Here is a 24,839-nt window from a genome sequence, read left to right on the forward strand (position 1 = left end):
GCAGTCGCATCGGGATTGTTTATAAGTGCTCAGTGCACAGAAAATGTGATTTGCATTTTAGTGATGTAGGACTTTGCAGAGTAATGCCGTTTTAATTATAAGTATATAATATAATAAAAACCGAGAGTCACGCGGTCAAAGATTATCTGATCAGAATGACCGATCAAGATACAAATAATAATGCTCTTCCGTTACGGGAAAACTTAGTAAGTTATTGAGGAAAGTCATTAAGTTACATAAATGTAAAAAAAAAAATTATTTCGCGCATCAGCAAGTTGCTTCGTTGGATTTAATTTTAATAAATGATGTATGGACGTATATATTATACGTATTGTAAAGAGAAGCTGCTAACTCTGCCATTGCTTCGTTTTAATTTAAATTTATATTATTTAAGGTGAAAACTGCAGTACAGTTTCTACAAAATCCCAAAGTGTCGTCGAGTTCGTCGATGCAGAAGCAAGAATTTCTTAAGAGGAAAGGCCTGACGGACGAGGAGATCAAAACAGCTTTCAAACTAGCATCCGTTGACAATACCGCTGATCACAATGCCTTTCAGAATCAGAATCAGAATCCGTACACCACTATACAAATGTCACAAGGACCTCCTATTTATCCCTATCATCAAACAAGCGTTTACCAATCGACCCTTTTGCAAAAAATCAAAGATATCTTTAACACGACTGCATTAATCGGAGCGACAGTGTATTTTGTCTATTGGCTTTATAAGGTATTTTAGTATGATAGATCTTTTATGTAAGATATTGTGAAAAATTGCCAACAATTTTGGATTTTCTCGGATTTCATTTCTGGATTTCGAGATACAAAATAAGAATAGAATTCTCATTTATCTTACATCAATCAAACAACACAATTTCTAATTTTGCAGAAGTTTATAGAACCCTTTTTATTTGGTCGAAAAAAGAAGAGCAGCGTAGAAGACAAGATAACTGAATTAGACAAGACTGTTCAGGATTCAATGAAAGAAGTGAAAGACTCTATTTTGAAGGTGGAAGGTGACGTGCAAAAACTAACTCAGCATCAAGCATTGGATCCTACTATTCCACAATTGGTGCATGAACTAAAGCAAGATTTGTCTAGTCTAAAAGCTTTACTCTTATCAAGGTATACCCAATTTCTTTCTTTTTTATATATAGTTTCTTGTATACAGAGTGTTTCATTTTAAATAGGAAAATATAATTTAATCTCAATGTTTTTTTTTATATTATTAATTTCAATTTAAAATTTCGGAGATTTATATTTTTTAATATATTTTCTGGCAAAGTAAGTTTGTAAAACTTTTATCTAAAACATTTTCCGATATCAATGATTTTAAGAATATTCACATGCATCATTTAAAATAGGACACTCTGTATATCACAGATAATAATGCATATAGATCAGTAATAGCAATTTATTGCCATACAATGAGATTATTTCATTTAGACATTATTTGCCATTTTGTTTTCATATATGTAATATTTGCTTATATTAAGATCATTCTTTTTACAAGAGATCAATCGTCGTCACAACCTCACACTTTGCACACTCATACATGTACAATTTTATTCAAAATTGCTTAAAAAATTGATACTTGCGCGTTTGGATGCCCTGATCATTTTGTAAACAAGAGTTTTACAAAATATAAATTTGTGCTTTTCCTCATCTTACTCCTACTTTTGACCATTTGCACTTTTGAATCAATCTTTTATTGTAAACAGTTCTCTGATTATATACGTACATATATCTTTTCATATTGTGTGTAATACATGAGAAAATTAACTTCAAATTTTTACACAGGCTCTGACTGTCTATAATTATATCTATTATCTATTTTTAATTATGTTTAAATTAGGAAACAGTTCCCTAGTGCGCCAGCTTCTATTCCACCATGGCAGTTGGATGCGACAAATGTAAGTCAAGGAAAAGCAACTGAACGAGAGGATGATGCTGGAAGTGGAAGTAGTACTAACAATTCAGATAGTTCTTTGGAAATGATCCGAGAAGACCCACCCAAAGAGTAAATTTAAAAATTTCGTATATTGTAATAATTTTCATATATAATGATGTATTCTTCAATGTACGATATACTCTGCATAATATGTTGAAATGGATTATAGTTTTACAATTATACGGTATTTTAAATTTGTTATTTTTAAAATCTGTTTTCAAAGGTTTTAAAAATCAAAGATGTTATTTTTATATAAATAGAATTGTATAGTCTTATATAAGAAGAAGACAGTTCAAAATTAAAAAGAATCCTGTGAACTCTTTCTTTTTAATACTTTGTATATTCATAGCATAAATTATATTTTTAGTAAAATTCATGGTTTTCTAAATTTTTTAACATCAATCAATCACAAAAAACAACTTTGATTCATTAAAAAAATATAAAACAGTTTTATATATTAGTTATCACCTTCGTTATACAATAAAATAATGAATAAATTGGTCAAATAAATATATTAAATAAATGGCGTATTTCCTTACTTGTAAATTTAAATTAAAATATGTTCTTTGTATAAGATCTAAACAAACGTTTATAGAAAATTTGCTTCGATACTTTATATCATCACTGTACAGATACATATAAGAAAAATGAAGAGAAAATATAATTAAAAATTATTTAATGATTTCTGAGACGTTTTCAGATGAATAGAGGGAATATTTCCATTTTACAACTGCGGGATTTATGGTAATTAATGTATATATTATACAAATATTTACATAATATATGTAAGAAACTTTTTTGTAGATTTGTGAGAGCCAGATCGTCTTATGTGAAGACAATTCATACCTGTAAAGATGTAACATTTTCACCAGGAAATAAGATAATAAAATGAACTGCTTAATATTTTATGTAAATATCAATATTTTAATCTCGAATTAAATCGAAGACAGTCATAATACAAAGTATCGTATTAAAGAATCTCATAAATTTTAAATTTTGTGATTCAAGATGAAATTTCGTGTCATATTACAATACAAACTAAAAAATTAGTGTATTTTTACATTATAGTACTTGTTTGTATCTGCGTTACAGACTTATACATACGCGCGTGTCTATGCATGTATTCGGGTACAATTTTATGGAATAAATAGATTTTAACCACATTACTTCCATTCAGAATACTATATGCATCACCCATGAGCTCATATCAATGATTATGTACAACAGAAAGAGTACACGAGAGTTCTCTATAATACACAATAAGATAAATACTTAAATAAAAAAAATGTTATTGAGAAATGATTGATGTTATTGGATCTTACGCGCATGGGCATATTTTTTTTTTCAAGATTGTACGAATAAATTGATTTTATACATTTATATATAAATGCATATGTATGCATATACATACATATATATATGTACATATATGTAAATATTTTTTAGATGAAATCTATATTTTGTAACTTATATATCGATCATTCATACAAAAATCAGTCGCGCTCCATTAAATACATTCCGAGTAATATGTACAAGATGTATAATGTCCGATATTACTATTATATGATTAAATGAGCGAACGAACGAAGTACACAGGCGTGTATGTGTGTGTGTTATGTTGTGGGTTCATTATCTTCCTATTATCTCACTTACAAAGAGAACTCATGACATCCGATTCATCGACCCTTTTCTCTTTGCGACCATAAAGCAACTAAGTTACTAAGTTATGCAATCTAATATATATAAATATATAAATGAAAAGAAGTGCATTTCTTCTTAAGTATTATAATAAAATTTGACCGCAAAGTTCCAATGTAACATACGAGCATTTATCGAATATTTGTAACAACTAAGTTTTTAAATTGTAAAATCTTTTATCTTTGTTACACAATTTTGAATATTAGTAATAATATAATACAATATTATAGCATCATATATATATATATATATATATATATATATATATATATATAGTAAGAATATAATATATATAAGTTATGTATATAATAATATAATCATATAGCACATATTATTAATTTATATAACGACTTTATTATAGTTGAACATTTTATTATAAAATAATACAAATTTAAATATAACATATATACAATGAAAGAAAATGTTATATATTGCAGCACTCTGTTTTATACAAGATTTGATTATTTATAAAAAATGTTTTCTTATACAAATGATTGAGTATTTGTACTAAAATTCTAGCAAGAGAAGATTGTATAGAATGCCTACACTTTGCAATTTTAGTATTATTAAGTAAGCTTTACTTTAGTGCTTAGCAATGATAGTCAACAGACTCAAACATTATGTACATATACTTTTACGGTCAAATTTCTTTAGAATTTTTAGAAAGCTTTTTTTTTCACTCATATCATAGTAGTTGCAACTACTATGTCATATGAAAAAGATCAAAATTAATTGGTGAATCGTGAATGTCATAAACTCCCGTTGTTAGAGAGCGCTTATCAATGCAATCAATCAACATTATAGATCATAATAGTAATATTTCATTTTACGGAAGTTTTGATGAGAACAGATGTCATTCTCTCTTTTACCTGGTTTAATATTAATACTTCTTATTATAGATAACCAGGACAGCTGCCTCACTGATACAGTGAGTTACAGCAGCATCCGTTTGACTTAGTGTACATTTCTCTCTCTTTCTATACATCCTAGGTAAATAATATACAATAACGAAAGTACTTCATTTCGATATTCTTTCCTTTTTTCTTTCATAATGTGTGTCCGCCAGAATATATAAATAAAAACTTTAAGTAATCCTTACCTAAAATGAAAAACCTTGCTGGCTAGCAGTCCTATCTTATTTTCGTATCTTTCTGTCTTTGGCAAAGGCTTGTGTAACAGAGAAAGTAAAAAAAAAAAAATTCAATTCACGATTTTGCACACATAGGAATTGTACAATAAGAATTATCCTAGGATGTTTTGTGCTGACATAATTATTGGCTGAATACACCACTTCCCTTCGATATTTACTCGTCATTGTTTGTCGAGTATAGAAAAAAAAACAAAGATTGAAGAAGGGGACTCTCTCTCTTTCTCTCTCATTGTTTCTCATTATACGGGCAGCGATCTAATGTTGCTATTATCAATAACAATAATAATCCTAGGCTAGACACACTAACTGAAACTGTTAGCAGTTTCATTTCTAGAATATCTAGTGTACCGCTTAATCTCAGTTATGCTACCAAGTATGATGTAAATGTAAATTTCTTGAAAGAACGGATCGTACATCCTGCGTGAAACGAAGTGCGTCCAAGACCGGAAGTAAGCTTAATAAAGCGATATCTCCCGCATCGCTGAACCATGATTTTATAGGTATCGCATTATCTATGACAAAGAAAAAGAAATAAGCGAAATGTACAAAATCCTGTTCGAAATTTAATTATGCACATTGCTTTTCTATAAATCGAGACTGATTACAAGATGCAATTAAATGAACATTTGTTTCTCAATCACGTCCAATTATTTTTCGATATATAGCGTATATTACATCATTTTTCAATGTAAAAACTGAAGTTCGATGCTCAACTTGGAAACAGAATGAAAAGAATACGCTTACGTATTTCCGACTCTTCTCTTACGAGTTTCTTATACATTATGTTTCACACACAGCAAAAATCAATAATTAAAATTATATATACTTACGTGGATAGGCTCTGTAAGCCCCTGGACTGTTATCAAGAATAAAGACTGAGGAGAGATCTGAGCAGATTGCCGACAGATCTTTGGTATAGGAACCCATTTCAGGTGTACAGTGTTGTCTATAATATCTGCGCCTTAAGATACCTCTGTTGTTATCTAGTTTATCTGCGACTGCTGCCCCATAAATTTCCATGGATGCAGTGAAGACTACAAGCTCGTACCTATAAGCATATCACGATACAATCATTAACGGAGAATAATTGATGCCATCTTATCTGATAAAGTATAAGAAGTGCAAAGTCTAAGTGTGTGAGATCTCAAGACTTATTCGTCAATAAAATACTTGAGTGAGATCTCTCTTTTTTATACAATAATACTTACCATTGACTAACAATGTCCAAGAAGAAGTCTACGTGCGGTCTTTTATGAACAAAAAATCTAACAGGATGTCTGTCTATTGTAACCTTAAGAACAAAATCAGGAGGGGTACCAGGCCTGACAGTCGGCCTTGCCACTCCATCGTGATGAGAATGAATTAACGTTTCGTCTAAATCCAATACTAATACTTTTCTCTTAACTATACCTGAAACATTCACAAATATTAAGAATATTGATCGCAATGTATATTAGATATAAAAATTCACACATCATTGTGATACCTACTAAGTCTGTGCCTAGATAAAGGTGAGAGTGGGAAGATTTCATATTTGACTGGTTGCATTTGCGAGATCTAAAACAAGACAAAATACACATGAGATTTATATACTATAGATTTGTAATATATAAAAAATATAAATATAGCAGTTGCGAGAATACTAGTAGCCATAATTGCTTCTGCGCAATAAAAAATTTTTTAAATATATATTGATATTTCTTACAAAATAACACAATTTATAATTCAGAAAAAAATGATTTAACAAATATATTACAGTATAATTCAATATATGATTGTAGATGCATGCAATTGGAAGAAAAAAGTGAATAGATGTATTATTTACATCACAAATAATCGAAATAATAAATATAGATTATATAGAAATTAAATGACAATGTATTAAATAACTATTTACACCTTTAACTTACAAGCAGGTATGAGTGATACGAAACCATAAGTATATTCAAAGTACCAATCAGTAAAGTACATATTGTGCATTATTAAAAAATTTTGTTATAATAAAAAAAGGTATCCCAAACAAGGGAAGAACTAAAAAACTCCGAATTTTATAAATGCAAAAGTATTTTTGCACATATATAGTTTTCTAGTAAAGTTCTCGAAGAAGACACGGTAAGATTCTTGAACTTCTTTACAAGTTTCAATAAAAGTTTAACTAATTATTCCGGAAACAGATCGCCGTGGTATCTACAGTAATCAACCCGCGAGTGTGTTATACATCAACAACAACAAACATCAATGATATCTATATAAAACGAAAAGAGAAGCGAGTCGAGAGATGCTCTCTCGTAGCCTGGCTCCGGAAGAAGGCGCGAAGCACCTACTTACGGCTCTAACCTGCTTCTTGAGTAGAAAGCAGATGCAGGTCCACACACGGGAGGCCATTAAGAGGAAAGCTCTCATCCCCATCTGCAATTGCTTCAGCATCTCTACTGGTCTTCTCACCGGGCCGAAGTCCGGCGACACTTTATCTCTCCAGTCTCTCGGGTCTCCGCGCGCTCCGCTGTATGTGTCTTCCTCTTTTCTTCCCTCCCCCCCTCCTCCTCCTCCTCCTCCTCCACCACCTCGCGGATGCGTCTCGCCACTTCACTCTGTCACCGTGAATCGCGGATCGCGAACGCGACGTCCACTCGGGGGTTCTACTCCGCTTGTCACCGACGACGACGACGACGACGGCGGCGGCGGCGATGGTGGCGACGACCCCTCGTAGACCCGCGCGGGAAGAGAGAGCTGCTTCGGGGCCACTGCTCCTGCCGCTTCTCGTAAACAAAACGTATGACACCCTCGGCGTTTCGAGGCAGAAGCCGACCAGCGCGACGTGTCTACGTACGGTCTCGGCGCGCGACGACTCGCGTTTCGCGTGTGTCAACGTACCTTTACCGCGGTTCCTTCATGTTTTCCGACGAGACCGGACACCGGATTTACGTTGCGAGCCTTCTTACGCGCATCACGCAGCGGCCGCCATCTTCCGCGCATCGACCCAATTTTTCCGCACTATTCTCGCTCGCACAGCATCGCTTATCGCGTTTTTCGAACCATCCAAATCGTCGACGATGCTTTCTCGCGAGAGCACTCCAAACTGTCCTTCTAATTATAAGCTATAATTATTTCAGTACCCATCATATATCTATTTCTCTCCCTCATACATATATATATATATATATAATATTGATTTCACGATATATTTAAATAACGTTTTTCAATATACATATATATACACATAAATAGAAGAGCATATTGTTGATATTATATATATATATATATATATGTATATGCGCGTATTTTGAAAAAATTGGCTAATCTTTTTTAAAAAATTTATAATAAAACCATAAAAGAATATTTTTCTAGATACAATTATTATTATAACAGAGGGAAAAATTATGATAAAAATCACTGCTTCAACTAACAATAAATATTTTTTTATGAAAACAGATTTTGCTATAATTAATAAAGATTCGAGGGTTTATAAAACTCAAATTCCAATCGTCTCCGATTATTCTCGTTCGAGTTTTGAAAAAAGTTAGGAGATAATCGCAACATATCGATTAAATTTGAAGAAATTTAAATATACTAATTTTTATATAGAGATCTTTGTGCAACAACGCACGAGCATTTGTACATTTGTTACATACGCAAAATATTTGCTAGAAATAGATTTATTAATTACATTTTTTAAATTAATACATTTGCTTGCTAAATATGTACGATCAATTATGTATACATAATCATAATTATCAAATAATAATCAACAAAATGTACAAATTTTCCATTAATAAAGTACAATTCTTTATACAATTCTTTAAATTCGATCAATTATTTTGCTAATACATAGTCAAACGTCTTACATATATTTTGCTTTTGTACTTTACAACGAAATATATACATAAAGAAAAATTACAAATTACGAGTTACAAGAGGAAAAACAAATCAATTATATCTCATTCCATATAGATACGCTTATAAATTAAAGATGGAGATTTGTATTTATATTTATATATGTATATGTACAATAATTATGTATATATCATGGATTTATCGTAATATATATTTCATCACGACTTTAATTACATCTATCAGTTTGCAGAAAATGATTATTGTGATCACATTTAATGATAAGTCTATGATATATACGTATCAACGTTGATAATAAAAGACGAAATAGTTAACTAAACTATCTCTAAAAGTTACATAAAAAAATCTATGTACTAGCTCAAATAATTAATCAACTTCAATTTTTAGAAATTAGACGGTACAAAATATATTACAATAACAGCTTGACAAACACCGCGTAAAAGGACATTATTTATAAGTAATCTGAAAGGAGAAGATCCTGCATTTTTCCACTTTTATCTTTGATCATATTACACATGCTGGTTCTTTATAACATAATGTTATTGTCCATATAGCTTTCCAGAAGCAGAGTAGCTATGAAAGAAATATCTCGAGAAATATGTTGGCAGGCATGAGTGCGTCTTGCTGTGAAATATTAATTGAAATTTTTTTTTATGCAACAAAATATCAATGTCTAAGTAATTAATAATAATTCGTGATTCAAATAGTTTCAATACTGTTATACAAAATTTTTTCGTCGTAAATTTATTATTTAGAGATTGTTGTATTACGATAAACAGAGTTTACGTCTCTTCAACAATAATATGATATATTGAAAAAATTACGCACTATTATGTTCTACGGATATTTTTCAGCGTTTCGTTATCTAATGTATATATAATAATAAGGCGTTTTCGATGTTTAACTTTCCTTGCAATACAGCAACAGAAAGTGTTTCTTGAGTCTTTATATGTATGACGGATCAGCTATTACGACTAGCTCGAAGATCTTAAAGGCACCTGCTTCTCTGCCGCTAAATTTTTATTAGCTATACATGCAATAGCATACATAAAAAAAGCTAATAACAGAAAGTTGTAAAGAAATTATATTTCATTAATACATATAATCATATTTCTATATGAAATTATTACTCTCATTAAAAAATAATACAAGAGAGAGGTACATACATATATATATATATGCTTATATGTATGTATGTACACGTAAGAAAATTTCGTATATTTCTATATATATTAAATACTTATATATACATATATACTTATATATATGCATATATTTATGTATACACATATGTATATGTATATATGTTGTATATGTATACATACACACATATATACATGCATACATAATTTGTTATATTTTTTCTTTGAGATAAAAAATGATTGAGTTGCAGGTTTCCTATCAGATCTTACCAAGGTATTATTTAAACTTATTACGTGTATTAATCACTACACTGTCTCTCTGGATTGTGTATGTAAGAGTACGCGCGTTATGTGTGTATATGCGTGTCGCACGACGATTTCAAATTATAAACAAACGTTATAGCACTTATAGTCGACTAATCATGCTATTTCGTGAATTGTACAAGCATGAATAGCCCAAGACAATCGTATTTCACACAAAATATATCACCTAGTTTCATCTTTGTACATATTTGCTCAAATAAATACACATGAATAATTATCACATGAATGCGAGCTTTCTCTCGGGTCCTCGACTTTATAACTTTTTTTAAATATAAATTGGAAATCACGAATCTCATTATGTTATTATATTATTTACATGATACAGGACGATATTACTTGCACCTTGTACACAACAAAATATCTCAAACATTACCTTCGACTTCCTAAAATCAGCTAGAGTTTCAATGACATCTCAGAGCTGCCGGAAAATAAGAAATGTTCCGTTCTCTTTGCTATAACTTTCCGTACAACTTGCGTTGCAACATGATATATTGTTGGATATATGAACGTTAAAAAGTATTTTGCACAACTACTATTCTTGACATTATTTATTTTTTTCAGCAAAGTATAAAATGTTAAATAAACTCTAATATTTTTTTGTCTGCTCGCATATATATATCATTGTGGTATCCATTGATACAACTATTGTTTACTGTAAAAACTTTAACTTTCAACATATGCGAGAAACGATACCGCTCTATTTTCTTTTACGAAAAAAAAAAAAAAAAAAATATATAGAAGCAGTCCATGTAAAGTTATGGCTAGGCCTCTGTAGTACAAAATCCTTTTCGTAACAATATCATACTGATCGAACGTCATGTTGTAACAACGCGTTATAGTACATTACCCTCATACTCTCTCATCGATGTAATTTTCATCTAGCTATCTATCTTGCACTCGAGGGACATCGTCGTCCTGATTCTATATTCCGTACTCAGTCTACGAGCGATGCCATGTTAATGTCATATTCTATATATATGCAGTCGCAGCGTTCGCTGCCGCGATATTTCGTGTCATGTCATCTAGTGTCTAGTTTCCACCGGCATGTTTTACAACGCTTTCGGCGTGTTCTTACAATGAATTTTCGCCATTGTGAGTGATTTGTTTGTATTCGACGATACCATACATGTCACGTAACGTTGGATCGCGAATAAACAGTCTTCTAATACGCCGAGAAACCCGGCTTGTGGCAGCGTTTAACTCTTCGAATGTACATTGGTTTTTTGTGCCTTCTTCTTTCGCGCCGCCAGCATGTCATAAAAGGGATTGTGCGATATACTTTGCCTGGAAATGAACAGTGATATGTTAAAAAAATTATTTATCAAAATTTTACTGTATTTTACTGCAAAAGAGAGTACAAGTAGAGTACAAGCTCATGTAGAGAATTGCGATTCTTTCAACTTACCGCACGCATTTGATCCATTCGTCCTTTTCTTCGTCGGTAGCTGCGGACATTCTGTATACAGTATGTTTTCCTACAAATAACAGATAATAAATACGTAAGTATTTAGAAATTATAGAAATATCTTTCCTCCTTCCCTTCGTATATAATAGTTAATTCTCTTTTAATTCTCTTTTGGTTGATAGATAGATTGAACTTCATCATACCTTCGACGACCTTTCCCTCACTGTCAGTCTTGCACGCCTTTATAAACTCGGAACCAGCGGCATACAATTCGAAACAGTGCGGTTTATGCCGATCCTGAATTTCTCGAACCTGAATATTCTCTAACGGAATGATGCCACGTGGTTCCTTGTCCGTCGTATATTCGAAATAGTATAAACAATTGTCGTTCAATATGAACCATCGCCTCTTCCAACTCTTGTATCGTCCGCCTGTAACAAAATGAGGAATATATAAAATTAAGAACCCATGATTTACGCAGATATGTTATTTACCTGCTGTCTCCGTCAGGGCAGCAGAAGGACAAAGTGATACAATGTAAGAATAAGCGTTCTTTCAACGATGAATGTGACAAAAATCGAGGGATGTAATGATACGAGTATGTAATTCTGAGATCTGACACATGAACAAAATACTGCGAGTCCTCGTTAGCCCGTAAGAATGTGAAAACGTGTTTTTGAAATCGTATTACATGAAATGAAATCGAGAATCTCTTGTTTGGAATGCGGTAGTTTTGTAAAAAATCATATTACGCGCATATAAGCAGGCGTTACCTTGCTTCCATAGCCAACCCTCTTTATCAGGATTGAAGAAGGTGTGCATCAAGTCGTTACCATCGTCTTCTGGTATTTTGAAAGGCTCGGTTTTTATACTCTCGTACAGACTCTAGAAATAGATACGAATATCTTGTTGTGAGCACAAATGTGTGCTACAGAATAAAACTTTTGCGATTTCAAAAGATAAATAGGGAAAATAGATCTCAATCTGCTTTAATAAGTGTTACCTACCACAAGCAACTCTCGCGGCAGGTCTCCCCCGTTATTAATTCCTCGGTTCATTGAAATAAACTGCTCCACGCTCGGCTTATCCTTAACGCTCGGATTATGTAACGAAGTATTTAACATAATGATGGCGAAGCTCAACACGTAGCAGGTGTCCGTATTGGTGAAGATATTCGGGTTAAGCTGGCAGTACCTTTGAGCGAAACACTCCATCATGCGATCGATCTTCTGCGCCTCGCCGGGCAATCTGAACGACCAGAGGAACTGACGTAGGGCCTGCACCAATATGAGATCGGTGAAATCGTGTAGTTCGACGAAGGCTCGTAGCACCCGTTCGTTGAAGTCGTGCCGTTCACCAAGATAATCGCCGATCGCAGTCTTGTTGAGACCCTCGCCCTTGTAAAGAAACTGAGCGACGTCTTCCGGCGTCGGTGCCAACAGGTTGTGCTCTATCAGGTACTCGATGCCCTTCTTGGGATCCATATTGAATTTCTTGCGGCCGATCGACGTCTGCTTGGCCTTGTTGGACGGTTTCGTCTCATCGGCCGTAAGTCCGCCGCCCTCCATCGCCTCCATTTCTGCGACAACCTCGCCCAATTCATCTTTCAGTTGCTGAAAACAGATCGAGTTCGGAGGAAATTAGAAAAATGATTTACATCCAGATCTCTTGTATTCGCTCCCTCTCTGTCTCTTTCTAACTATTTTATATAAATATATATATATATATATATATATATATTATATATTATATTAATATAATTGTATTATCTTAATTATTATATAATTATATTAAAATTAATATATTATATATATTAATCTTATAGATACAATATTTTATATTATATCTCCATGTTAGAGATAATATAAAATATTATATCTATAAGATTAATATTAATCTCTAAATAATATATGTATATTAATAAATAGTATCTATATTAATAGAGTATACTCTATTAATAAATATTATAGTATCATTTTTTCGTCGCATAAATCGATGCAAAAAGTTCAGCGGTGTTTAGAAATTAATGGAGAATATTAGCGGGGAGCGTAATGATTCGGAACGACGAGCTATGCGATTCTCGTAGATCGTGTACGCGGTACAACAGCGGCTTCCTGTTTCGCTCGAATACCGCTCGACATCGTCCGCCTATTTCCCACCATGCGTTTCAGTTCAACGTACATTCCGCGAATACCAGGATCGTATCTCTCTTTCGGTTTCAAATAGACGCTGTGGGATAGACCTGGCGTTAAAAGGATCAACACATACGCGAGTGACATACGTTATTATTGGATCAATAATTATTATTGGCACAATATTACGTCGCGAATCTGCCAATTTCGTTTTCATTTTCTCTTTGTTCGGACGTCTTCACGATCAGCTGTTTATCACTGTCTCATACTTGCGAGTCTTTTTTATTCTTTTCGCGTCGAATAGATGAATCATTTTTTTTTTTTTTTTTTTATTCGAAGAGACCTTGATGCAGATACTAAGATGACATGACTACTACCGTGACACATTAGTTGCTTTCCATTTACATCAAAACTCAGATAATTCTCACTTGTGACGTCATAACTTAGTTGAATACACGTTCTTTTTGACGCTGAGAAGGTGAGATTCAACTGAGTTTCTGCACACGGTCGAGACCGTGTGCTTTAGTGAGTTTAATAGACTCACATTAAAAGTAAGCTTATGAACTTGTATTATTGTGGCGGGACGTCGTGATTCTTTAAAAACTCACGATTGCTCACGATACAATTTACAATGCTAGATTTAAGATTATTGAGAATATTTTCCCACTTGCGCGTTCCTTTTACTCACTGAACAATTGACGTCTTATCTGACAATGAGTATAAAATACTCACATAACTGAGTGACAGTATCACTTGAGTGAAAATGGAAAGCAACTATTGTGTCGCAGAAAAAATCGATAAACGCATGCAAACAACGCGTTGCACCCATTCGCAGCATAATTGCTATCGCTGCTCATAACGACTTAGAAAATGACATTTCGCTATCGCGAAACATTTATCATCACGAGCCTACGATCGCTTAACGCGATCGGTGCCTAAATTTTCAGATTAATCTTCGAATCGACAGAGAGAAAGAGAGAGAGGGGGGCAAATAGACAGACAAACCGAGGAGAGAAAGAGAGAGATGTTTTAAAGAAAGTCGAGAGAATAATTTGTGACAAGCTGAGTCTTTCTCAATAAAAATGTTTCAGAAAAGAGGAAGGGTCGACACAACACATACACGCATACACACGCACGCCGGAAATGGCCGTACGTTGTTAACCGATGAGACTTGTTAATGGGTTGGCCGCGATAACAACAAGGATAATAACTTGGTCGCATGGTCGGCCCCAAGTATTGTCTGTTAGGTAGTAGCATTTCTTTTGTAGTTATCGGCGGCGTACATCCGGTCTCACGACAGGAAGAAGGCCGTCGACGAAGCGCGAAAAAAAACCGGTACGCGCCCTGTGAACCTGACAAATTATAAACTCGCTCTGAATGCTGGGAAAAAAAACTTTCTTTCGCTTCCGCGTCCTACGTTATTCGCAAAAATTCCTTCTCGTAATTCTCCAGCCGAAGCTGTGAAACTTATTCACCTCGTTTATCAATGGCAATTAATATATATATTGTTGCGCTCTCTGGCCGGCTTCGATATCTCGAAGCGTGTATAACGCAAACACTCGTTTTCACACAACACTCACGCCGGAAATGATTAGGCGTTTGATAATTTTAGTTAACTTTAATAACAGAATTAGGAATATCAACAATATTAATACGCAATTCATTAAAACCCATCTAACCCGGCTTTCAGCCGAATTCCAACTCAATCGCTCTCTTGTTTCACAACAACTCTATGACGACGCGTTCGGAGATGAACTTCTCTGTTATACACTGTGTCCCGAAGTACATCGACGGGGACACAACATTGCCCCCTTTCTTCCAAAGATTGTCGTCTCGACAATCATGAATCGAAATGAGTTTTTCTACTTCACTTCGAGCTCCAGCTCGAATTATTAAGTAACTCCTTTGATTCTTCTTTTGACTTCAGAAAATTAGACGAGTTTTCCTGCTCCATCCTGAGCTGCTGCTGCAGGTTAACGAGCGACTTGATCCAAATTTTCTTGAAGACAAAATTTCCTTTTTTATATTAGATGACGACTTCTTCTGGGACTTTTCGGATAAGAGGGGGAGGTAACTACCGTGGACCCAACGCCCACATGGGACTTCTCAAATCCCTGCCTCGATATTCACCCAAAGATTCGTGGAAAAACCACGGCTTGAAAACCACGAATGAGGCAGTCTTCTTTTATCGATTATTAATCTTCAAGGAAATGATGTTCAACTTTCCGAGAATTCACTCCGATGCGGTTTTTTCTCTAAAAGAAAACACTCCTACGAGTAAATAATTCTTTAAATGGGTTTCGGATGTTTCTTTTATTTAAAATGAAGATTTCCTAAACTCGTCTTTCATAAAAAGAAGCTAATCGATCTAAATGAATTACTTTATTTTTATGCCTATTTGATTTGCGAATACAATAAACTACATCATTTAATCTTTTTACTACTTCATAGGGTCCCTCCCAATTGCTCTGTAATTTAGGAGTCTTCCCTATAACTCTTGTTTATTAATTTCATCCTTTCGTTTCTCAAAATTAGTTTCTTGAATATTTTTTACTGTTTTAGCTTTTTGTACGGCCATTCTCAGGGAAGTAATTTCCTCGAGTTGAAGTGTTCTTTTAATAAACCTATCAGACAATGCTGAAATAAACTGCGCGCATGCGATTTTGTCCCGAATTTGATGTGAGCACTCAGGATAAGCTAATTGCGCTAAACGTTCTAAATCAGTTCCAAAAGTCGCTTCATCTTCCCCGAACTTTTGTTTTCTATTAGTAAATTGCGAATAATACGACTGAGACAAATAACTCTCCCCGAAGCGCAACTCTAATTTAGATTTCAATTCAGAATAAGTAAGATTATTAATATCGTCAATACATTCCAATACGGATCGCGCTTTCCCTCTTAAACATGATACAAGTGCGATATTCTTTGCATCTTCAGACCATCGATTAGCTCGCGCAATTAATTCAAATTGTGAGAAAAACTCTCTAAGCGGAATAGTCCCGTCAAACGTGTCCGGCTTCAATTTATAACCCAAGCTAATAGTATCGAAACGCTCATTTTCGTTTATTCCAACATTGTCTCCTACACCACTAATATTAGAGCGACTTAGCTGGTTTTCGCCACGCATTCTTTCCTCGATTCCTCGAAGCATTTCGTCGCGTTGTCGCAGCTGCATTTCAAAAGATGATCGTTGCTGTTGCTGTTCCTCGCGAAGCTGCTGGATCTCAAGTAAAGCAGTTTGGAGCGCCGTGCTTTCTATTGTCGCCTCACTCGTTGCAAGAGGAATCGCTGCAGTCTCGGAACGTGTTCTCGGAGAATGCACTGTCGCCATCGTTGTCCGTCAGATCCCGGACGAGCCCCCAAAATGTTGCGCTCTCTGGCCGGCTTCGATATCTCGAAGCGTGTATAACGCAAACACTCGTTTTCACACAACACTCACGCCGGAAATGATTAAGCGTTTGATAATTTTAGCTTTAATAACAGAATTAGGAATATCAACAATATTAATACGCAATTCATTAAAACCCGTCTAACCCGGCTTTCAGCCGAATTCCAACTCAATCGCTCTCTTGTTTCACAACAACTCTATGACGACGCGTTCGGAGATGAACTTCTCTGTTATACACTGTGTCCCGAAGTACATCGACGGGGACACAACAATATTTATGATAATATTTAACTCTCTATATTCGATGAAATAAGTATATGTATGTACATACAATCGCGAGGTGTGTTTAGCAATGCTAATGATCGCTTTGTCATCATTAAATCGAAATACGAGGAATCGTGCGAGTTCCTGCTGAAGGTCTTCAATTGTATTATCGTTAAAAGAAAAATGAAGACTCATTGAAAATCGCGCTCGCAAGATTTTTATTAATTTTTATATTACTTTTATATCAATATTTATATTTATCATAAATATAAAAATATTAAATATTTATCAAAATATTATATAATATCAATATAATATTTTTATCAATATTTAATATTCTTATATTTAGATTTAACATTTTTCTAATTTAATTTACACTGCATATATAATATTTTTACAGAATAAAATACGCCCAGAAATAAAGAAAGAAAAAGAGAGTGATTTCGTTCATTAAGGTATGAGCGACAGGTTTCGTTAAATTAGCTCGTGCAAATTTCTCTCATTTCGTCGAAAAAAGAAATACATCGTCTTTGAATCGGCGAACACGTAGTACGTTTCCCTTTTATCGTCTGTCCCGCGACAGAACATGATTGCCTTATTCCGTTCTATTTCTGTCGTTCGCGTACGCGTCCTGTGTACAATCGATCGAAAGTTCAGTACTTAGCACTCAACTAGCTTCCTTCCTGCGAAAAGCGAGACGAGGCTAAGGGCATCCGCCTACATAACTGAAGAAGAAGCTGAAGATTACTATGCGCGACAATCATAAGTGTGTACTTTGCGCTCGTTACTTGAGATATTTCGCGTGTACGGGAGCATCCCCTTTTTATCCCGAGAGTATTTTCCATCTCGAAATATTCGACTCTGACGTGACAATTACATTGACGAAATTATGCACTTCTTCGCACTTATTTCTTCTCTTTTTATACCGAAACGCGTTTAATTTAATCGGTTAGGATCTATTTTTGTTTAAAAAAATTTGTAAAAATAATCTCATTTATTTGTTTACATTTTTATAAATTAGGAAATACTGATATCTGATACTGTAATCTTTAGAGGATTCCCATTTTAAGGTAAGAGGATCCAAAAGGATCCTCTTACTTTAAAATAGTCATCGGTAAGCGTTTATTTTAGAACATATAGAGATAGAGTATTCTAAAAATAAGTGGGAAATTCTTGAAAAAAGGATCAATTTTTTCAGTGCAATTAAGTGCAGCTTAAAACTTAACGGAGCACCGTCATAAAATCCTCGGTCAAATTCATTGCGTCTCTTTGATTTCAATGTCGCGAAGGAGGACAAAAGTAGCATGATCGTTGAATCAAGAGCGAAAGTAAGTACCTGTTCGATTAGATGCTACGACATATTTTATCCGATTGATACCATGCCAGACGTATGTATACACACATACGTGATGATCTTGCAACTAGTCATAAAAATCGTACGCGAACAAACTACATGCCTGATTTCGCGCTTTATTAGGTTGTCATGCGTTGTGCACGAAAGCTAATTATGTTTCACGGATTCTGCATAATATGATTATCATATATTCTCGCTCTCTTTTCACACGTGTCGTCCTCGACTAATATAAAGATTAAAATTACATACGTATTCGATACATAATTTACACATTATGTGTTTCATCTAATTTCAACATTTTTTGATTGTATACAGGGTGTCCCATAATTCGCGAAGCACCCGTCAGTTGCAGGTAGAGTAGGTTAAACTGAGTAAAAAAGTCCTCTATCATTTTGCGATTTTCTCAATAATTAATGAGAAATAAATTAAAGAAAATCAGCCAATTCGAGCGATGATAAGCGTGCAGCGAGAAGAGCCAGCCCACTCGGGGGTTCAGAGTTAGCGCTACTCGTATGTAGTTACTGTCTTTTGTAAAGCGCTCCTCCCCGCTTCATCGCGCGCCTAGCAACCGTGTAACATTATACTGTTTCTTTTCGCCGCATGCTTAGTAACGATATGAAACTGGGCTGTCTTTTCTCGCCGTCGTCACGCGAATTGGCTGATCTTCTTTAATTTATTTCTCATTAATTATTGCGAAAATCGCAAAATAGTAGAGGACTTTTCTATTCAGTTCAACATGCTCTACCTGCAACTGACGGGTGGTTCGCGAATTATGGGACACCCTATATATATTTTTATTTATAATTAATTTTTAATTCTATTTTATCAAAACACAAAATAGACCTAATATAACAAAATGTAATATATAAAAATATATATAATCGGATTAAGATTATTCGAACCAGCCAAAACAATCGGTCGTTTAGGAATATAAGCAGCATATTATTATAAATGAGACTATGAGCTATATGTGTGACAATCGTTAATAAAATAAAATATCGTATCGAAAATTGTGTCAAAATTCAAGATATTAATATAACACTAATATACGAGACAGGCCATTTGCGCATTAATTTCGAATGAAAGATGTATATATGATGTATATATGAATTTATACTGCCGACTGTGCAAAGATATAATGTAACCGTGTCATGGACGTTGTACGAAATACGAATATATCCTCGGGTTTTCAATATTCAATATTTCTCGCAGATATCTTTATATATATATAATACATTCTCTCTTTATCCACAATAAAATCAATTTCCTATTTTACATGCATATACATATATGCGATTTCCAATTATTTTCATGTCTAACGTAAATGTAAATTTCTACAATTTCATACACGCACACACATGCGAAGATTACATATATTTGACAAATTTACAAAGCTCGATAAAATAATGTAATATTTTGTGAAACTACGTGGTCAGAACCCAGAGGCCGCACAATGATCCATTTTAATTTCAACCGACAGTTTAATCCTAGAATACTGTCGCCAAAAATTATCATCAATCATCAAAAATATCACCAAAATTACCATCAATACATAAATCATGCATAATGTGTGATCGTCTGGTTTCAACATTTTTGACTATATGTATATGTATATATATATTTTTTAAATATATATATATATTTTTTTTTAATTTTATTATTAATTTTAATTCTATATTATCAAAACACAAAATAAACCTAAATATAACAAAATCATAAATTTTACGTACCATAATCTATAGGATTAAAACACGATATTCGTTTTTTTTTTTTAAATTTTAAATGGCTGTGGGACTAATAGATATAGGATCAATCGAAAGGGTGAAACGTAGGATCAAAGAATTTTTTACCGCGTATCCACAAACAAACAGGATCGCGGTCACGTGACCGGGGAGAAGGGGGATGTTAGGTAATTGGAGGGTGGCCAAGCGCGCCAAATTCTACACGATTTTCTCCAAGCCGAAGAAAACCGTGCGTTTTGGCTGTTGTCCAGGAGTTACGAATCCGCGGAAGAAATGCGAGCGCGATATACAAGTGCGATGAAAGTTTTCCCGTTACTTAAGCGTAACGAACAATGACTCGAGCTTTTAGGGTTTCGCGGCTTTTAAAGTGGCCGCGAAATATCTCCCTGTTTCCCGACCATTGTGAAAGAATCTAAAATGCAACAAGGAGACCCCATTTTATTATATATATATAATTATTCATATTATATTGATATATTAATTATTTAATTGTTATATCATAATATATATCATAATAATTATAATAAAATAAAAATTATATATATAATAATTTATATATTTTCTCTTATTATATTGTATTTTTTCGTATAGCAAACATATTGCCAAATAATTTAGACTTTAAACCGTTGGAAGGAAATTCGCGAGCGAGAATCGCGCGAGAGGATGCCGTCGAAACCGGTTAGTTTCCAGCACGATAACGATATCTGTGACGCGACGCAGTTGAATGAATCAATAGGAAGTAAGCGGAGACGCAAATTGTCGATTAGTCATTAGATCAACAATGCACATTGATTCTCGGCGCGCTCGCGTTAATGCTCGTATATTAGGTGCGCAAATAGCGAGTATCCGGTTACTTTAACGCGAGCGACGCGTCACGAGAGCGTGAACAGTTTCTCGTTAATTCGTCGTCTAGTCGAACGTTACGCGAGATAAATTCCGTCTCTCGCTCTCTCTCTTTGCACATACAGGGAGAAAAATGTAAGCTACTTCAAGAGTTCTACTCGTCGAAATGAGCAAAAAAATGTATATAAACATATGCCAAAAAATGCGTCATTTTCACGTTACAAGTTCTATATATTTGGGTTAAACTTAAAATAATTACAAAGCGTATTATTTTATTTCCAACAATACAAAATAAAAAATAGTTCTGATATCTCAAAATAATTTATTCTCGAGCAAATAGGGCAATTATTTTCCAAACATTGCCTAGAAATAACACCTGTCAAACGTGACAGGACGAAAGAGCTAATTAAAGAATTATTTTTGGAGATATGTTTGTATGAACATTTTTGCTCATTTTGATGAAGATAGAATTCATAAAATACCCATAATTTTGTCACACCCTGTACAAGCTCGTATCTCATCAAGAATATGCATATATCCATCTGATTCTTGTTCCCGATTCGCGTCCCGAGCGAAATCGTATCGTATATATGATTGAAAATGACAATACCGCGGATACGCAAAATTTACGATGCGCTCTTGTCTTCGCTTCCGATTTGCATAACCCACTTAAGGCTAATTATACATCGCCGTAACTTTTTTTTTTCCCTCGCAATCCGAGTATACGCTCTCGGGGATATATGGGTCGAGAATGACCGGTCAAATACTCTCTCTGCTCTCTCGCCTCGTTCCTTCCTCCGAGAAATTATATTTATCCCCCTTAGCGCGTAAATGGATACAACCCCGGGTGAAAGACATGTCAAAGTAAGTCTATTTAAATCTATCTCGTTAAGCCTGTCCGTATATATACGCGCGCGCCGACACACAACGCGCTCATCGATCCATTCGCGCTCATCGTGTCACTGTATTCGTGTCACCGAATTTGAACGGGTCCCCGATCTGTCTCTCAGTGACCCGGCTAATCTCTTTTATCGGCAGTAAATGGCGCGAATGTAGGCAAGGGAAGACAGAGAGGAGGAAGGGAGAGGGAATAAGGATGTCCCGGAACATTAGATTCGATCCATTACTTCTTATATGATATATAAATGAATTAATTAATTGCCGGAGCAATTATTCGCGTTACACGCGCGAGATAAATCACGCTATCATGTCGAGAGGCACTTTGCCATTTCCATGTCGCAAATACACACGAGAGTTAAATATATATATATATATACCATATATCTTTTTCAACAAAATTTCTCGTGTTAAAATTTATACATAAAAAGAACTCAATTTTGTAATATACGTAATAATTTTTTCTTTCTAGTTTTTATCGTCTTCTTTTTTATCATCATTTATCTCATGAGGAAAAAAATAATTAAATAATACATATATTAATATATAATATGTATTTAAAATAATTTATATATAATAATAATATGTGTATTTTATATTAATTATTATATATATGTATATATATAATTATTTATATTATATTATTATTTAATTATTATATTAATTGTTACATATATATTTATTATAAATATATAATAATTATATATATAATAATTTATATAATATTTTCTCTTATCTATTTTTTGTATAGCAAACACAAGTTAAATATAATTTTTGTATTTAGTGTTTCTGTAAAGTTTATACACGAGGCCTGTATATATATCGATAGCGGACATCGAAAATGTGGACGTCCCGGTTTCATCTATAAATAAGTCTCCCTGACTGGGTCTACTACAATCTTCAATTTGTGACGTCACGTGACACGCGGAATAATACTACTTTATTATCTTCAGTGAGGAATCATTAACGATAGATATTCGATCGCAGTCACAGATGAAGATTGAATCACCAAACGGTTTCGATTCGATCTTGTTATTATAACACGCGCACACGTTTACATACACACGTGTATGTAATCTCACATACATTCATGCCGGCAGAAACGATCAACATCTATTTTGCATTTGATTCTTGACCCTGAAACGAGTCACGAAGACGATGTCGCGGCCCGAGTTTGAAGTATCGCTGCGATTTTATATTCCGCGGGCAAATTCTCAAATATAATGAAATTTTAACTCTTTCGAAAGAGGTTTTTCCCGTATGTAAAGCAAACGTCTTTACGTATACTAATCGAAAGATTAACTTTGTAACGGTGACGTCATTTTCTCGGTCGTAAAATCATAGATTCCTCTCGGAGAACCTCCGTGACTCTTTAGGTAAACTTTTCTCTGTCTCTCGCCGTTTTTTATCGTCTCGCCTCTTTAAATATCTATTACTTTATACGCGTTTCGAAGCTATCTCCGAAATAACGTTTTTCGACGAGGCAACACCGCGAACGATATCTAGAAATAAATCTGGCGAAAATTGGCACGAGGTAGCCTTGAAGGATCGCGGCGGTGAACCTACCTTTGTACCTACTACATACATATATATATACATACATACTTCCGTTGCCGCGGCAACGCGGGTCGCATTTCCGCGAATTTAATTCGCGTTAGTTTAATTAGAAATAATTTGAATATAATTGGATAATCTCCTTCTCTCTCGACTAACCGTGGCGGACAAGACGCTGAGATCCCAGGCGCTCTTAGCCTGCTTCTGGTTCAAGTTCTTCTTGCTCTTCTTGCCGGGTCTCCGCAAACTGGAGAACCACCCGGCGGCGATCGCGACCGCGCTCGTGTCTCGTCGTCCACCGTCGTCCACCACCGGCCTGACAACACCACCACCTGCAGCCGCACGCGAATTACCGCGCATCTCGTCGAGAGCGTCCACGGATCTGCCGGTGAAGATCATGTTCCCGGCCTACTACACGTTTCCAAGAACGACCTCGGAGAGCCCGGAGCTCCCTCACTTCGCGGATCGTCTCGCCTTCTTCCCGGACGACGAACGACATCCGCTTCGTACGACACCGCGTCGTTCACCGTCTCGGTCACACTCGAAGCGTAACATCGCTCGTACTTATTCACGACCTGAAGAAGAATAGACTAGACGAGGTACAAGGGTCGACGCGAGCACGCGGTCGGAAGTGCAACGACCGACCTCGCAACGACGAAGACGACTCTTTTAAGAACGCTTTAATTATAAACCGCGCTTCTTTCCCGGTTTTCGCGTGTACTCCCCTTTCTTCACCCTGAGACACAGCTTCGTGGGAAAGTGAAATTCCTCGCGCGTAAATTCCTTCGAGATGAATAATCGAGTCACGTGAAAGGCGGCAAGTGCACGGAGTAATGTGTTCACGGGGAGATAAAGGCGACACGTTTTCTTCGAACGCGATAAACCACAACCGACCGACCGAAATCAACTGGCGAGCCGCGAGCCGCACAAACCACGTCCGTCGCCGTCACGCGATTCCCCGCGACTGCGGCGGCGGCGATTCTCGCGGCGGCGAACGACGATTCTCGATTCTCGATTCTCGCATTCTCGCGGTGGCGGCGAGCGGCGACGACGGCGGCGGCGGCGACGGCGGCGGCTCGGCTGTCACACGGCGCCGCGCAGCGGCCGCGCTTCGCACTGGAGTACTCTGCGTTGATACCACTGCTT

General features: G+C 35.1%; 3 protein-coding genes across 6 annotated transcripts in view; 1 reads left to right on the top strand and 2 right to left on the bottom strand.

The window, feature by feature from the left end:
- The first annotated feature begins 14 nt into the window (after positions 1-14).
- On the top strand, positions 15-3,823 carry Pex14 (peroxisomal biogenesis factor 14). Its single transcript, XM_083031935.1, has 4 exons — positions 15-206; positions 395-727; positions 887-1,122; positions 1,853-3,823. Exons 1-4 carry the CDS (start codon positions 156-158, stop codon positions 2,019-2,021), a joined length of 789 nt encoding a protein of 262 aa, XP_082888061.1. The 5' UTR covers positions 15-155; the 3' UTR covers positions 2,022-3,823.
- An 823-nt stretch (positions 3,824-4,646) lies between these two features.
- Dd (CTD nuclear envelope phosphatase 1-like protein dullard) lies at positions 4,647-8,031 on the bottom strand. 2 transcript variants are annotated; one of them, XM_083031938.1, is made up of 5 exons: positions 7,134-8,031; positions 6,287-6,353; positions 6,005-6,206; positions 5,627-5,844; positions 4,647-5,308 (listed from the first exon to the last, which is right to left on the bottom strand). In XM_083031938.1, exons 1-5 carry the CDS (start codon positions 7,221-7,223, stop codon positions 5,163-5,165), a joined length of 723 nt encoding a protein of 240 aa, XP_082888064.1. In that variant the 5' UTR covers positions 7,224-8,031; the 3' UTR covers positions 4,647-5,162. The 2 variants fall into 2 exon arrangements, with proteins under 2 accessions (XP_082888064.1, XP_082888063.1); XM_083031937.1 differs by having other exon boundaries at positions 7,125-8,030.
- A 448-nt stretch (positions 8,032-8,479) lies between these two features.
- The window catches only part of Step (cytohesin steppke), a 24,211-nt gene continuing 7,851 nt past the window's right edge, over positions 8,480-24,839 (bottom strand). Inside the window, exons 1-6 of one of the 3 annotated variants that reach the window (XM_083031947.1) lie at positions 23,853-24,679; positions 12,527-13,132; positions 12,293-12,404; positions 11,723-11,950; positions 11,520-11,589; positions 8,480-11,398 (exon numbers count right to left, since the gene is read on the bottom strand). In XM_083031947.1, coding sequence (XP_082888073.1) covers positions 11,311-11,398; positions 11,520-11,589; positions 11,723-11,950; positions 12,293-12,404; positions 12,527-13,132; positions 23,853-24,092 — 1,344 coding nt within the window. In that variant the 5' untranslated portion in view covers positions 24,093-24,679 and the 3' untranslated portion in view covers positions 8,480-11,310. Of the gene's footprint in view, positions 11,399-11,519; positions 11,590-11,722; positions 11,951-12,292; positions 12,405-12,526; positions 13,133-23,852; positions 24,680-24,839 lie in introns of those variants that run through there. The other 2 variants (XM_083031949.1, XM_083031948.1) reach the window with 2 other exon arrangements.

Source organism: Prenolepis imparis, unplaced genomic scaffold (assembly GCF_030444845.1).
Source record: "Prenolepis imparis isolate NDT839.2.m4 unplaced genomic scaffold, iyPreImpa1.0 SCAF_2, whole genome shotgun sequence".
Classification (NCBI taxonomy): Eukaryota; Metazoa; Arthropoda; class Insecta; order Hymenoptera; family Formicidae; genus Prenolepis; species Prenolepis imparis.

What these genes read in the sequence shown, in the direction of transcription:
- Pex14 (XM_083031935.1), top strand. Translation starts at nt 156, where the DNA reads ATGACCGATCAAGATACAAATAATAATGCTCTTCCGTTACGGGAAAAC. An exon ending in TTCCGTTACGGGAAAACTTA is followed by an intron (nt 207 to 394) that starts GTAAGTTATTGA and finishes ATATTATTTAAG; the next exon opens with GTGAAAACTGCAGTACAGTT. An exon ending in TTGTCTATTGGCTTTATAAG is followed by an intron (nt 728 to 886) that starts GTATTTTAGTAT and finishes CTAATTTTGCAG; the next exon opens with AAGTTTATAGAACCCTTTTT.
- Dd (XM_083031937.1), bottom strand. Translation starts at nt 7,223, where the DNA reads ATGCTGAAGCAATTGCAGATGGGGATGAGAGCTTTCCTCTTAATGGCC. An exon ending in TCAAGAAGCAGGTTAGAGCC is followed by an intron (nt 6,354 to 7,124) that starts GTAAGTAGGTGC and finishes GTCTTGTTTTAG; the next exon opens with ATCTCGCAAATGCAACCAGT. An exon ending in GGCTTACAGAGCCTATCCAC is followed by an intron (nt 5,309 to 5,626) that starts GTAAGTATATAT and finishes TCTTTGTCATAG; the next exon opens with ATAATGCGATACCTATAAAA.